Below are 16,940 nucleotides of genomic sequence, written 5' to 3' on the forward strand. Positions count from 1 at the left end.
TGTCAGAACCTCTCATAGTAGGAAGTAGTTAAGAGGAAAAATCTCAATCCACCCTGCCCCAAACCCTACCCAATCTTTTATAATTCTTCCATTTTTCAATCCTCTTTTCCCTGAAAATAGTTATTTAGTTTTCTGCTGCTCTTGCTATTTGGAGAATTTCTTTAGATTCCATTTAGGGATTTCACATAAGGGAAATTATATTTAAAACAAAGCACCAAAAATCCTTCCTACTTACTCCTCTATCCAAATTGTTTTCTATTTGACAGAGAATTGTAACTTTGGAGGTGGGAAGAAATTTTAATTCTTGTCTTATTTTAAAGATCTATATGCACCACATTCATTTCATCAAACACAGAAGAAAAATTAACCCAACAAATCAATATTCATTTTGGAAGATAAAAAAACAAACTTTTTTTGCTTAAATTATAATTCAGTTTTATTTGTACTATGTTCCTGAAAGGAAAATGTTTATTAATCACAAGATAGCATAATGTATAACTTTTAAATAATTTTAAAATAATACAACTATTTCTTTTCTTAGTAGAAAGATTCTGAAATATTAATTCAAAATACTATATAATATTTATATAATAATTTTCTATTATAATACTTTTAGAGTACTAATTGAATCATTGGCTGGAATTCCTGATATTAACTTCTGCAACCAAATTTTAATAGATGTTAGAAAATTGAAGTAATAATTGAAGACATTCAAGCATTTCTGGTATTTGGTGCAAAGATAAACCATATAAGTTAATTCCTTATAGATACATACATACATAATATGTACATTACACATACATGCAACTTGAAGGCTGATGACTATTTCATTAACTATGTCACTGGACTATTATTATAAACACTGATGATGTTTTTCCCCACTGACATTTTGATTACATTAGAAATGAATTAATATTACTCTTTTATAAATGCAGTTACAGAGGTGACAGTTATGTATAGTTTGATGAGTTGCAGTATTGTAAATGCAACACAGGAAAGACAGCATAGCTATTGAGACCATGGAGTATTAGACTACTGTCTTCATGGCCTTTCCATTAAAGAACCATTATGCTTTACAAATATTCAGTAATTAAATTAAAAAAATGAAAATTTGTAAGGAATATGTGGAAATTGATTATATTTCCATCCAGGCCTGGAACATAGTGAACAAATGATTTATCAGGTAGTGATAAAATAAAGACCTGCTATGTGTTGTTTTCAATGCAATATGTTTAGATACATTAGATTATAAGGAATACTTTCTATAGTTATAAAAATGTATGGAATAATTCAATTTGCACTCAAAGGGAGCAAAAACTTAAAACTAGTATTTCCTTCCCTTAATATTCTTGAAATCTTTTTTTACTATTTTACTCAAATATGTAAGAAGGGAAAATCATAGAATTTTAGAACACATTTTAAATCTTCTTAATTAGGTATAAGGTATCCCCAGCAGGCAACCTAATATCCTGGAGCCCCTTGATATTTTTTGCACATTTTATGCAAGTATATATGATGGAAAAAAGTCTTGTACATGCAAGCAGTAGAGAACAATTTGTAATCTTTCTCAAACACTAATCTGACTTCTTGTTTTTATATACTGAGTTTTCCTACTAGGCTTTTCCTTTCCTGAGGCTTATTGCTCTGTTTTATTGGCTCCATGGAACTTCTATAGACACAGTAGTAATAGTAATTATCTTTTTCAAGTTTCAACTTTATTTTTTCTCACACAACATCAAGGATCATGAACCACAGTCATTCAAGAGCTAGTGATATGCTTATTAAGTGCTTTTAGAACCAATAGCATTTGGATCTACAAAAATATTCTGTTTAGATATAAATAATTAACATTCAAAAGAAAGGCAAAGGTTATTTTTCCCTTGTCATATGTGTGTGTATGTGTGTGTGTGTGTGCATGTGTGTGATCTACATCTCTTTTAGATGTAGATGGTTTTGCTAATGGAAAGAGGCAGAAACAAGGACAGTTATGAGAGAAACTCTGAAAAAAGTCAGATTTTCAAAGAGAAATTACTTAGTCAGACCAAAGATGACATGTCCTGTTTCCCAACATCTCATTTTCATGTAATTAACATGGGGACTTTGAAATTAATAGCTGAAAAAAAATGTGGTTCCAAGAGTTGACTGATGACTATGGGACAAATGCTTAGTTATGGTGTGGATGACAGATGTGAAGTTTTCTTTATTATCTAGAGAGAGAGAGAGAGAGAGAGAGAGAGAGAGAGAGAGAGAGAGAGAGAGAGAGAGAGAGAGAGAGAGAGAGAGAGAGAGATGAGTTTTCTCTCTAAGCTGACCTTCCTTTGGACTAGTAGCATTGCTGAGTTTAAGTCTCAAAGAAGAGCTCCCAGATGAAAGATGATGTCAGAAAGAGATTTTTGATCCTGATCTGGTCTCAGAACAAACACTAGCATTTTTAATTATCATGTGCTTCTTGGAAGAGAGATGGAACAGTATCCAAGAGCCCAGATGAGCGACTAAATCTTAAAAAGCTCTGCAGGACACAGGCTAAAATTTTCTGCTTTGGCTGAAAGAATGTTATAGTGCCTCAGTATCCCAGAAAAGTTGTAGTTATAGCATTCAGTGGAGAAACATACCTGTCCATCAAAAAAAATTATGGCAGAGGCCATAATTCTGAGAAAAACAAAGGTCATCAAGGTCAATAGTCCAGAGTTATTAATTGCCATTCCTATATATCAACTCTCTTGTGTACCTCCCTGCTGTGCTTCTGTAAGTTTGTACCTACCCTTGTATGCATCCATGGGATAGTGTGTCCACAATTTGAGGTAGAAAGTTATGTTACTATTATTCTTGCTTTGTTTTTTGTTTAAGAAATTTTTCTGATTAATAATTTCTATTTCTGATTAAGTGTTAAAGGACTTCATCTTAGCTGATTTGTTAAATGGGGAGGGCACTAATACAGTCATAAGAATATACAGTTATCCATCAGGGGTACCACTAAGTCCTAGACATACCAATAAGCACCCAATCTGGGACCCTTGTTTTAACAGCATATGTATAGAAGGTCCATAAGCAAACCAAGTAGGATGGAGCTGGATGTCACATTCATATTACACAAATGAAATGATTTATGAAGTTTTTACAATGACATTCTCCCAATGACATTCCCTAATAACTGACTATACAATCCTTCATTTCATGTAGAAGAGTTTGAGAAAAAGGAATGAATAACATTCATCTTTAGATACTAGGACATTGGATGTGATTGATTTTGGATGATTCTCTTGGATCATTCTGCTTTTGAGGTTTTCAAATCAGTATTGGTATCTAAATTGGTTTTGCTAAGGGTATTTTTGGGGGGAATCTTTCAAAATCCATCATGGTAAGAGACTTCGGAAGTCATTTAGTTATACTTCACCATCTCAGGAATACTTATGACAGCAGAGATGCTGTTGTGTCTCTTTCTAGGACACCAAGCATTTCATAGCAATGCTTATGTTATTATTTTTATTATTCAATGTTGCTGAATGACAAGTGGTTATCACAAGGAGGGATGACTCATTGTTCCATTGCTTTGATCATCCCATATCTGGAAGGTGTGTTTTGTTTAAGAAGCATGATTATAAGCAGGTTAGATTCCAAGGAAGGACTTCCAGAATGGCAAAGTATGACAGTTTGTGTCATATCAATGATAGTTGAAGGAAGTAGGCTCTTTTTAACCTGTGCAAAAGAAGATTAAGGGATGCTAATAAGAATGAGATTTTTCTTAAAGTACTGGAAAGACTATCACATGTAAACAAGCATCAGAGTTGTTCTGTTTGGACGCGTAAGACAGAACCAGTAGCAAGGCAAAAAACAAAACAAAACAAAACAAAACATTGCAAAGAAGTCAATTTAGGCTTGATGTCAGAGAAAAACTTAGCAATAATCAGATCTATCCAAGAATAGAATGGTCTGCCTCGTGGAGCAGTGGGTTCTTACTCAGTGGAGATCTTTAAGGAAAGGTCATATGGTGAATTATCTGGCTTATTGTAGTAGAGATTCCTTTTTGGTTACAGATTTCTCTAGATTAGTACTAGGATCTTTACCAACTCTGAAATTCTGTGATTCTGTTTTGAAAGCCCCACTTTGTCCTTTTTTGTTGTTGTTGCAGGAACTGTTGTTTAGACAGGTCTCTCTCATTTGGTACCTGTGTACTTGACTTGCTGAACCTGTGTAATCTTTACATTGATTTCTATTAAATCTTATTAGATTTGGTTTACTGTTACAGCTTGCCAAGATATTTCTGCTTCCAGTACTTTCATACAACTTATTCACTGTTATTACCAGATTCATGTTATCTACAAATTCAACAGGCATCTATCTATTTCTTAATCTAATCCATTGCTCAAATGTTGAATAGAAAAAAGCCAAATGAAGAGCATTATGACTTTTATTTCTAATTTGACATTGATTGATAAAATATTACTATTTAGGTATGATCTTCAATAAATTCCAGGCTCATTAGAAAATAATATGTTTCACCCTATAGTGATGTGAGAAACTCTTTTGGTTAAATTTCTTGCTGAAAGCCAAATTTGAAAATTTCATAAAAATAACCTGTTAAGAAAAAAATGAGTTTATTCTGACATGACTTTGTTTTATTCCATTCTGGCTTGTGGAGATTACTGATTCTTTTTTAAAAATGCACAGTTAACGTGCTATAAATAAAGAGTTTGAAGGTAGAGCTATGAATTGGGCCAACTATCTTGCAAAACAATTTGGAATTATGCCAGAATATTACTAAAATGTTCTCTTTTGGCCCAGAGATCCCTTTGGAAGACATATGTCCTAAGGAAGACAAATGCAGGGGTGAAAAGTCCCACATATTTGTGAAAATATTCATACCAGCTTTTCTTTTTTCTTTTTGTTCAAGAAAAAAAATCTAGATACAAAGTAGAAGGTTAAACTAGGTGGCCTCTGAGGTTCTTTTCACCTCTAGATAAATGATTCTATGAATGAAGAATTGCTGAACACATTGAGACATGCAAATACAGCAGAATATTATATCATAAGAAATGTATGAAGAATACAGAGAATAATAGGAATGCTTATATGAACTCATATTGGCTGATATATACAAAAACTGCGGAACAATACACACAATGACTGCAATATGTCAAAGAAAAGAACACTACAATAAAACCAAACTCTAAATAATTGACTTAGGGGAAGAGTTGAGGTAATAGATTTTTCTTCTTTTCTTATAGAGACAGGGGATTACGGATGCTAAATGTTACATATATATCATTGGATGTGGTCTCTTGCAATAGCTGACGTTGCTTAACCAGTTTTCTTTAATAGAGAAGCCTCATTTGTGAGGAGAGAGAAGGAAAGAAATATGTCCAGAAATGAATATGATTTTGAAATATATTAATTTAAATAAAAAGAAATAAAAATTCCTGTGAGTTCTAAAAAAATTGTAGGAATTGGAACCAATTTTACTTTTCTATATGTTGGTGATTCTGCTTTTCTTTCCCTTCAAAATTGCATGTCATTTAATTCTCTCCAGTCTTGCGGCATATATTTCATGAGTTTCTAGTCATCATTGTCTCAATAAGCATATCTTCCAATTTTTACCATACCCACAACAGAATTTATCCCAGGGAAACTGAAGCACTATCGTGGTAGCAGTGCTTTATAGTCCTCCTGACTAGATGGATAAATTAGTCAAGTTCTTAACATATCATGCTATTCAGGTATCTAATCCCTTCTCTCTCTGAAAGGAAATAAATCTTTTCATTGCACTAAATATGGAACACTCAAGCAAATGTTAACAAGACTAGAGCTTTTTAATTCTAGTAAAGGCTATTTTTCTGTCTTTTGAATAATGGTCCTCACATAGTACTTTCTCCAAATACTTGCTACTATTGAAATTGAAAATTCAGATGCTGAGAGCAATAATTTAACACTACTCCTCCCCCAAATTCCTATTAAGTTAAAATTTCTCCTCAAAAGATATTGAAGCTGTTTTTAAAATTGTATTGGCTCAGAAAATTAAGATCTGCACCATCATTGACTAACTTCTTGGTCACCCAGGTACAAAAATAGCCTACGCAAAGGGGCTAGGCACCTCACTGAGGCTTGTAGGTTGTAGACAAGTTGTCATCCTCAACTGAATCAATGCTTCATCTGAGATGAAAATCCCTTCAATAATCAGAATGTCCACTCTCTGCTATGGCTAAGTAAATATTCCTTTGTTAGCTAGATTATAAGTATCTTACTTTATTCTGATTGTGGACCTTAACTACTAAAGGACTGGCTTGAGTAAGATTCAATTTATTGAACTTCCTATGTCAAGATTGTTGATTTTTACATAGGAGTATTTCTTATTCATAGACAATTTTACTCTGTTGTCCCTTTAATCTGTTTTGTTTTTTTTATAAATAAGATGTACCTTTTCATGGCAATATAAACAGCTAAGTAGCTCAGTGGTAGAGTACTAGGCCTGAAGTCAGGAAAACTCAGTAAGTTCAAATCTGGTCTCAGACGTTTACTAGCTATGTGATCTTGCACAAGTCACTAGGTTCTGTTTGCCTCAGTTTCCTTATCTGCAAAATGAACTGAAGAATGAAATGGCAAACCATTCCAGTATCTTTGCCAAGAAAATCCCAAATGGGTCACAAAGAGTCTTATATGATTGTATAACAACAAAAATCTAATTTCTATGAAAATCTAATAAATGCAACTAGAAACTGGGAAATTTCATCTTCTAATAAGATCCATAACCTTATTATAATCACTTAAGTTTCTTCTAAATCCAGAGTAAATGCAGCAAAACTGAAATAGTAATGGTGAATTGTGGAGGCCTAACTTGGTTTTGGGTCACCAACCTTCATTCAAATTCAGCTTCACTTACTAGTACTGTGACCCTGGGTAAGTCAGTTAACCCTGTTTGCCTCAGTTTTATGATTTGTAAAATGAGTTGGAGAAAGAAATGGCAAACCACTCTAGTGTCTCTGTGAAGAAAATCCCAAATGGATTCATGAAGAGTTGGACATAACTGAAATGACTCCACAACAAAGTTTTAATAAGATGGTGTATACAAAATCCCATAAAACTAATTGGTTTGTCCACCTAAAAACCTTTTTATTCTATGTTTTTAGCAATGGTGAATATAATCTATGGTGGGCTGAGGTCCACAGAATAAACACATGGTTTTACTTGCGAAAGAAGAGAGAAGGGGTAAATTCAGTGAGAAGAAAAGTATCACGTAATATCAAGAAATTTTCTAGCTTAAAATGGAATATATAAATTCATAAAAACTATACCTAAAATAAAGAAAATAATTCCTAAGAATCAGCCTAAAATTATGAGATCCATAATATAGCTTTTCTCCTCATCTCATAGGGAGATCAACCACTACTTTCTATACATAGACTGACATGGTAAGACAAAAAAATAACACAATTCTTACAGACTGCCTCACTTGCTATACTTGTAGCATTGTGCTTTCACAGCTATTCCCACCTCACGTTTGCTATAAGAAAATATTTATATCATGTCTTTTAATTTTATGAAGTGCTTTCCTCATAGAATTCCAATAGAATGGATAATACATATTATTATATTCATTTTGTAGATGAAGAAACAGTCTCAAAAACATTAAGTGGCTTGCTTGTAATCATAATGTTAAAGCTGGAACATCTACACTGACCTTTTTTTAAAAAAATTATTTTTAGTTTTCAGCACTCACTTCCACAAGATTTTAAATTTAAAATTTTCTCCCCTTACCTTCCTGCCACCCTCCCCAAGATGATGTGCTCTCTGATATAGGCTGCACTTATACTTAAAGTAAGCTCTACTTATGCTTAATATTCATATTAAACATATTTTCACATTAGTCATGATGCAAAAGAATTAGAACTAATGGGAGGAACCATGAGAAAGAAGAAACAAAACAAAACAACAAAAGAAAAGGAAAGCAAATAGTATGCTTCATCTCGATTCAGACCCCAAAGTTCTTTCTCTGGCTATGGATAGCATTTTCCATCATGAGTCTTTTGGAGTTGTTTTAGATACTTGCATTGCTGAAAAGAGCTAAGTCTATCAAAGTTAGTCACCAAAGAATGTGACTGTTACTGTGTACAATTGAATACTGGACTTTTAACCACAAGTCCATTGCTATTTCCATTAAATCACATTTTCTACTCAAAATACCTCATAACACATTGTTTTAATAAAGTTTTCCTAGTTCACCAAATTATTAACATATATCATTGCATTATTCCATATTTGCTAAAATGTGCATCTTTAATTTTCTATAGTACTTGTTATTAATATTCACAGCTATTGCATGGAATTCATTTTTTATCTCCCAGTTTACTGTTTTTTCCAGTGTAATTTTTTTAATGAGGAATCTAGACTCTAGAATTAATAGAGTTTTGTGCCTCAAGTCAGGAAGACCAGAATTTAAATCAGCCCTCAAATACTTACTAGTTGTGTGACCCTAAGCAAGTTACTTAACTTCTCTGGGCCTTAGTTTCCTTATGTATAAAATGAGGATAATAATAAAACAAACATCCCAAGGTTGTTGGTAATAAATAAGATATTTATAAAGTACTTTACAAACTTCAAAACATTATGTAAATGCCAGTTCATTTTATTTTATTACTATTATAATCTTAACTTTCACACATTTCTTACCATTTCCCTAAAGTTTTTTTCTTTCACTGCAGATCCAATATTTTGTTCTTGCTTTCTTGTTGTTACCCTCTTCTCTGTGGGTTAACAGAGTATCATTAGAAACAAGCTAATTAAAACTCATTCACTAAGGTGACATTTGTGTACAGGTAGTATCTCAGGTCTAATTGCTATGCATATGTGTATTCTCTTTAGCTTATATTAAGCAATGATATAAAAATATCAAGAGATATTTTATTCTTTGTAAAATATAGAGGAGACTTAGCTTTTACAACACCCTCCCACTCCAATATCCATGTCTTACCAAAACTGACCTGGAATACAGTTGAATCAGCATTGTTTAATGTAATTACTTAAAATAGATTGGGAAAAGTATTAGAGGAAATATGAAATTCACATGAGGTCATGAGTTTTTGACTGAAGGAGTGAGTAGAATAACAAAATGCTGTCAGTACTGCTTGTAATCCATTTTACCATAGAAACTACTATGCTGCATATTTCTATATACCTAGGAGCATGATTGCTGAGGAAAGAAGAGAGGGATGAAAATTATTCCTAGTTATCAGCACTATCCATAATGAAAGGTAACTGAAGAATGATTAGAGCATAAATTTCTTTTCCTTATTATCATGAAATCACCCTTGACCTCATCTTCCTTTTTCCCCTACAAATTTTATGTATGTCTATATGTATATCCACAGGAACTCTGTTATAGTGTTCTCAGAATTAAGACAGAAATTGTAGGTCAAAGCAAGTTAAACACTTACTGCATGGCTTGAGTAAAGATATACAGTGAATTTAGAAATTTCAGTTCAGAAAAATAATTTTAGACTTGCCTTGTAGGCACTATGAGCCTGAAATTAAAAAAAAAATGATCATTGTGTGTATCAAAGGCAGGCAGCCAAGTTAAGATTCAGGGAAGCCACTTGAGAAGCATACTGAAGGGAAAAAAAACAAAACCAAATACATACCAGTGGGCTGAAAAGGTTTCATATCATTTGACTAGATTCTTAATGTTAAAGGCTACTGTGTAGTTTTTTATTTTTTTAATTGAGAGACTCCAGGATTGGGAGAGATGTTCATGGAAAGAGAACTGGCTTAGAGACAAGAAAAAAAGGGCAAGATAAACAAACTTTTTCCTTGAATCCCATGGAGATTTCTGTTTGGCTTGAATCAGTGATTAAAGTTGGAAGGAAATCTTGAAGGCTTAATTTAACATTGGTATACAATGTTTGGAAGAAGTACATAGTAAATGCAAATAACATTTGTAAATTACCTGTTACGTGCTAGGGCCTGTAATCAGGTCAAAAATGATAAAACTCCAAATAGATCTTGTCTTCAGGGAGTTTACATTCTCTTGGGTGAATGTCACTTGAAGATATAAAAGTAAATAAAGAATAATTTCTCTAACACAGAAAAAATGGGGTCAGGAAAGACTTTCAGTAGGTTTTTACCTGAATTGATCCCCTCAGGAGAATGGAAAAGTCTTGGATACAGATATTGGTTTTTTTCTGTTTCTCAGTAACTTGTACTGTACCTTGAATATAGTTGTTAATAAATAAATATTTATTAAATGGAATCCAAAGACCTACAGCCTTCTAAGAGGCAGAGGTGAACAAGGAATGTATTTTCATTATAAAGGACAGCCTCTTCAAAGGCAAATATCATGAAGCTTTCCTAGGTAATTAAGTACTAAATCAATGATGGAGTAAACTAGAGGATATTAGGAGACTGTGGGAGTAGCCACATAATTTGTAGATTAAGCAATGTGGTTATTTCATCCATTGGTAACCTTCACAATCCATCCAGACCTTCTCTCCTTTTTGCCATTCATCCCTATGGCCATTCTCTATGGTGAATCCACTTGATGTAATGGAGATGTTTCTCTTTAGATGTCTTCTAGTCCAACTTCCCCAAAATTCCAGAAATATTTTGTCATCATTCAACTATTCAGTTTTTTTGAAAATTTTCAGACCTTAACTTTATGACCTTCAGACTAGGACTGTCCATTTTTGGAGGTAGGTGGAATGGGAGTGGTACATATATTTTTTAGTGATTTTCTTTATTGAATCAAAATCTGCCTCTCTCTAACTTCCACCCACTGGTCTTAGTTCTTTCATCTGAGGGAAGCTTCTTTGTGATATTAAGAATGAAACAAAACATATTCCAGTAAAATATGAGCTCCTTGAGGGTAGGCAGACTTTTGTATTTGTATTTGTCTTTGTATATCTTTTGCCTAGCAATGCCTTGTACGTTTTCCGTGATCATTGAATGGGACTAAATTGCATAAAATCTCGTCGAATTCTCTTTGAGCACTTTTTAAAATTGCAGTTTAAGAATTTGATTGAACTAAGGAAGTTACAGAGAATGACACTCTCATTTAAAGAGACTGTGGCATAGTGAAAAGAGCACACAATTGTAATTAGGAAATCCTAAGTTAATATCCTGACTTGAGAACTTCATAGTTGTGTGATGATGGGTAAGTCACTTAACTTCTCTGAGCTCTCTTTGCCTCTGTTTCATAAACTGTAAAATGGGGATGATAATAATAGTATCTTGCTTGATTGTTGTGAGAATCAAATAAGATAATATATGTAAAGCACTTAGCACAGTACCTGTCATAATGTAGGGATTTAACAAATGCTGTTCCTTTCTCTTCTTATTTTTCCCATCTGTAGCGCAAGAATAGCATTATTCATTGAGAGACAGCTGTGATCCAGCAAATGAAGAGTTGACATTGGAATGAGAATTCAAGTTGTATGATGGATATATACTAGCTATATGACTAGTCATCTCTTTAGGACTCTAAGTTGTAGAACTAGTGCCAAACTTCATTAGTGGACAGGTTCCTCAGCAGTATTTCTACACATGGATGAAATACCAAATCCAGTTTAACAGCATCACTACCATGATTGCCACTAGCAACACCCATTGTACTTACTTTACAGAATTGTGAAGTTCAAATGAAATAGTATGCATTAAGTACTTTATAAACTTTAAAATACTTGATAAAATTAGCTATAGTTATTATTGAACTCACCAAGGAAATGGAGATGATGTTTCAACAAGATTGGAGAGTATAGAACTAGAATGGACCATCTACTCAAAATTGCTATTTTATAATTGAGGAAAATAAGATGAAGAGAAGTGAATTGATAAGTATAAACTCCATATTCTTTTTGTGACCAGCTAGGTTAATTCTATGCCTGGGCTCACCCTGTGAGAATCGTTGCTATGTGCATTGTGTGGGTAGGGATCATGTTTATTCATTTTTGTGTTCTTTTCCTGTCAGACGTAGTTTTTGCTGAATGAATGAATGATTGACTGAAGATGTGAGTACATCAATGAAATAAAAAGATACTTTTATTCACCTTGAAAAGGCAAAGGTTAATGATGAACTAATTTAATAATATTATGAGTAAGGTAAACATTGATTTATAGTATTCAAAAAATCTGGGATACCAAAACCAATGACCTTGAAAACTTAAGAAGCAGGTTTTTATAATAGATGAAAGGAAATGATACTTTATACTACTGGAGGTAAAAAATAGAGTTCTTTACTTAAGAGGGAATATAGGTCAAGCATTTTATAGTAAATCAGTCTATCAGTTAACTAGCAGTTATCAATCATCTGCTATATGCAAGGCACTGTGCTAAGTACTAAGGACAGATAACACACACCCAGAAAAGTGCTTGGTCTCACTAATAGGGGAAATAACATATGAACTACTATGTATAAACAAGATGTGTGCATATATATATATATATATATAATTTTCAGAGGGAAGGCATTAACATTAAGGAGGACTGGAAATATCTTCTTGTAGAAGTTGGGACTTTTGAGAAGGAAGGAAACCAAGGGCATTGTGAGGCTGATATGGATAGTGTTCCAAGTGTGAAGGTCAACCAATGAAAACTCTTGTGACTTGAAAGATGGAGTGTCATGTTTGAAGAATGACAAGAAAACCTCTGTCATCAGATCACAGACTATGTGGAGAAGAGTAAGTTGTAAACAGACTGAAAAGACAGGAAGGGCCAGTTTTGAAACTTTCAACAGCTTTGAATATTTTGGAAAGCCAAGCAGGATTTTGTATTTATTTCTGGAAGTAATAGGAAATGAGTGGAGTTTATGGAAAAGGGAGGGTCAAATCTTTGCTTAGGAATATCAGTTTTACAGGTAATTAGAGGATGGACTGGGATATGGAAAGACTTGAGGCCAGGATATCCACCAGCAGACTATTGTGATAGTCTAGTTGTGAGGTGAAAAGGACTTGTACCAAGTTAATGGAAGCCATTGGAGAAGAGGGGTATTATATATTTGAAGAAGACAGAGGTGTTTTTTGGGAGAGTGATCTTTCCATTTTTGAGACTAGTGTTATGTCTTCCTACCACTTTCTCTTGATGCCACTTTCAAAGACAATATTGGTCCAACTAATCCTTGTATTGAATTAATTTAACCTATTTTATTGTCTCATGAATTTGGTAAATGTAACTAGTCAATCTACTTATTTCAAGTGATACCCTCTTTCTCTAGCATGTCCTATGATTAAAATATTTCTGTGCTTGCCATCTTCTTTGTTGGCATACCCACAGCAAAATGTACTCTCTATTTGATATACATATTCAATTTATTTTCATATTGAAATTGGAAAACATTACTAGGTAGACAACAAGAAGGGATAGGAAAGCAAAATGAGATATAACAGGCTGTAACAGAGCAATATATATATGTATAAATACACACACATACATATATACATATACACACATGTGTATGCATGTATGTGCCCATCACTTACAAAGCAAATTTTATATATTTGTATCTGAATATGAAAAGGCATCTTGTGGTCGTAGATGGAGAACTGACATCAGTGGTAGGAAGGCCTGGATTCAAGTCTCTGCTCTGATACATACTGGTCTTGTGATTGATTGTTGCTGAGTGGCTTAGTCTCTCAATGTCGAGGTCAACTAGGCAAGATTGTAAGTTGTAGAATGGTTCCTGATTTGCATTGGTGACAGGTATTTCCTCAACCAGAAGTTTTTTAGACTAATGCAATCAAAGGTCCTGTACCTGTCTCTCACCTCCAAATTATACATACACACAGAGTATGTATGACTTCCTCAATTATATTATAAAATCTAAATATTGATGTTACAGATATTTTATTTATGAAAAATATGTTGTTAATTCTTTTCCTTCTCACAATAGCCAATTAACTGTTCTTTCCTAGAGATGTCAGCTTGATTGTATAACATTTATATTGTATTTTAAAATTTCCTGTAGCATTTATAAAGGTAAAACAACAATAGGAAATAGGAAAATATATGGGGAAATCAAAGGAAGTTGAGAAGGGTTTTATGTAGATAGAAGAATTTTCCTTAAGGGTGACTCAGATAAAAGTTGAAATGGAGTCATATGATAAAACATAATCATTTTTCCTTTGGTGAAATCAGGGATAGCTTTTTAAATGATTCACAGAATCTCTGGAAGAGGCAGCATAATACAAAATCTTATTTGAAAAAGCATCAACAAAAAACAACTTTTAAATGGAAATGAACAAAGAAAACATTTCCTCCTTATGTGGCTGTTTTGTAGAATTGCTGAAGAATCATGTGTGGCATTTAAAATTTGATGTCAAAATTTGTGAAATTTTTAGAATAACTAAAATGAGGCATAGTTTCAATAGCTTTGATTTTTTTTTTCTTTCTTCTTTTGGAGGCTATCTTATATACCTTGATAGTGAAGTATGAATCAATTGCGCTTTCTTAATGGTTCTGAAATCCTTATTCAATAGAAATAATAGATGAAATCCTTGAGGATTTGAACTGTTTATTTTATTTTTGCCTTTTTATTTCCAGGCCCTAGTAATAGTGCCATCAAAGTAGTGGGTGCTTTGTAAATGTTTGTGCATTTGAATTCTATATGAATAAATACAATTTAAAAGATCATTAGAAACATATTAAATGAAAGACAAAACTCATTCAATATCAATAAACATTTATTAAGCACCAGTCACTGTGCTAAGTGCTAGTTATCAATGCATGGTTTTCATGTCCCTACACGTGCTCTTCCTCTCTCCCTCTGTCCCTCCCTCCTTCCCTTCTTCCCTCCTTCCCTCCTTCCTTCCTTCCTTCCCCTTTCTCCTGTTTCCCCTTCCTTATATATTTGCTTAGTACCTACTTTCTGGAAGACATTGTTCTAGATACATAGTAACAAAGATATTTGCAGGCTTTTGCAATGGGTTTTGGTGGTATTGTTAGGGCATTAAATAGTGCAGTTAACATAATTATTTGTGTGTTGTTTGATTATTTGCAGAATATCTGAATAATTTACTGATTCCTCACTTACAATAACACTGAATTTGTGCTACATTATAATTTATTCATTTTCATTAATGATTCACTTTTGTTTTCTTATAAATATTGTATATCATATTCCCAATACTGATGTCAATAAAAATGTCAAAAGAGTTAACATTTAAGTTTTTCTTTATCAGAATAATTTAATCAATGTATCATTTGAATGTGACCCTCCTTATTTTTCTTTTTCAGGGTACAAGTTGAATTCTACATGAATGAAAATACATTCAAAGAGAGGTTAAAATTATTTTTCATCAAAAATCAGCGATCAAGTAAGGAGTTCATTTAGTTTCTAGATATTGCCTAATTTTGTTTCCCTAAAATTAAAACAAATCTTTCTAATAATATTACTTTAAAGAATATCAACTTTGTGTATATTTTAACGGGGATAGGAAGAAGTTAGAAATATTTGATCAGGTCTGTGAATCTTTTCCTTTCTCCTGATTTCTCCCAGAAAGTGGTAAAGTCTTAAAGAGATAATAAGAAAATAAAACAAGGGACAAACAATTTCAATCAAGAATAGCCAACTTATTTGTAGTGGGGACAGTTTGTAGGCCTATGATCCATGGAGACTGGGATTACTAACTGACCATGGAGAATGGCAGTGCTGGTGGATTGTGAGTTAGGGAGTGGCTGCCTCCTGTGCTCTTTGTGGTGTAAATAAAGCAAAGGATAGTTCCATGTAGGTGAGCTAAAAGACCTCAGTGTTGAAAGGCTTGATTCTATCCAATTTAATTCAATTTATAAAAAGCCATTAAGTACCAATTGTGTGCCTGGAATTATACTAAGTACTAGAAATACAAGTAAACAAGGAATTTATAATCTATTAGGAAGAACTAGGTTCCGATTCGAAGTCTGATTCATAATGGCTGTGTAACCACAGACCAATCACCAAACCTCTCTGTTTTCTAGGCACTTGAAGACTATATATAAATTGAAGGAAAGGTGCTAACCTGTATTGGTAGAGCATGTTTTCTACACCTGGGGCTCCCTGCACTAATTTTGAAGTTGTAGCTCTACTTTCTATTCCTATAGTATTTATGTAGTACAACTTGTTTAGATATTTCCTCATCAGTAGTTACCTACTTTATTTTAAGGTTTTTGATAATAAAATACTGCTGTAAGTGTTTTTGTGCTCATTTTTCCTCTTATTTTCATCATTGGCATTCTTAGGGTAGGAGTCTACCAGTGGAATTACTGCATCAAGAACTATGGACATTTATTTTAGTCACTTCCTTCATATAATTCCAAATTCCTTCCCAAAGGATCAGACTAATTGACAGTTTCAACAACAGTTTATTAGGGTGCCCATCTTTCTACAACCACTCCAATTTTGAACTAATCTTTTTTTTTTTTAATTTGTCTAGTGTTTAATTTGCCTAGTTCAGAGTTGTTTTGATTTTCATTTCTCTTCATGTTGGAGATTTAGGACATTTATAGCTTATTAATGGTTTGTAATTTTTTCATCTCCTTTAATCTATTGGGGAAATGGCTTTTTGGAGACACAGAGAGAGAGACAGACAGAGAGAGAGACAGAGACAGACACAGACAGATATAGACAGAGACAGAGACAGAGAGGCAGAGAGACAGACAGACTGAGAGACAGACAGACAGAGACAGAGACATAAAGAGAGAATGAGACAGAATTGTCTACATAACTTGGATAGGAATGAAAGGAAATAAGAATTATGCACCTGTTATGTGTCTGGTGCTGTGCTAAGCACTTTAGCTAATGACTTAGTGATTTAATGATTCAGTCCTCACAACAGCTCTTTGAGGTAGGTGCTTATGCTTCCTGTTTTACAGTTGAGGAAACTGAGACAGACTGCTTAAGTGACATGTTAGCATCAGACATCTTGCAAATTTCCAAGATCAGGTTTTAGTTCAGGTCTTTCAGGCTCTAGGTCTAGCACATGATGCAC

General features: G+C 33.3%; 1 protein-coding gene across 8 annotated transcripts in view; it reads left to right on the forward strand.

Moving 5' to 3' along the window:
• KCNT2 (potassium sodium-activated channel subfamily T member 2) overlaps positions 1–16,940 on the forward strand; it is a 528,526-nt gene that overhangs the window by 147,531 nt on the left and 364,055 nt on the right. For all 8 annotated transcript variants that reach the window (XM_072648322.1, XM_072648328.1, XM_072648323.1 and 5 more), the window contains exon 2: positions 15,211–15,290. In XM_072648322.1, coding sequence (XP_072504423.1) covers positions 15,211–15,290 — 80 coding nt within the window. The remainder of the gene's footprint in view (positions 1–15,210; positions 15,291–16,940) is intronic.

Source organism: Notamacropus eugenii, chromosome 2, assembly GCF_028372415.1.
Source record: "Notamacropus eugenii isolate mMacEug1 chromosome 2, mMacEug1.pri_v2, whole genome shotgun sequence".
Taxonomy (NCBI): Eukaryota; Metazoa; Chordata; class Mammalia; order Diprotodontia; family Macropodidae; genus Notamacropus; species Notamacropus eugenii.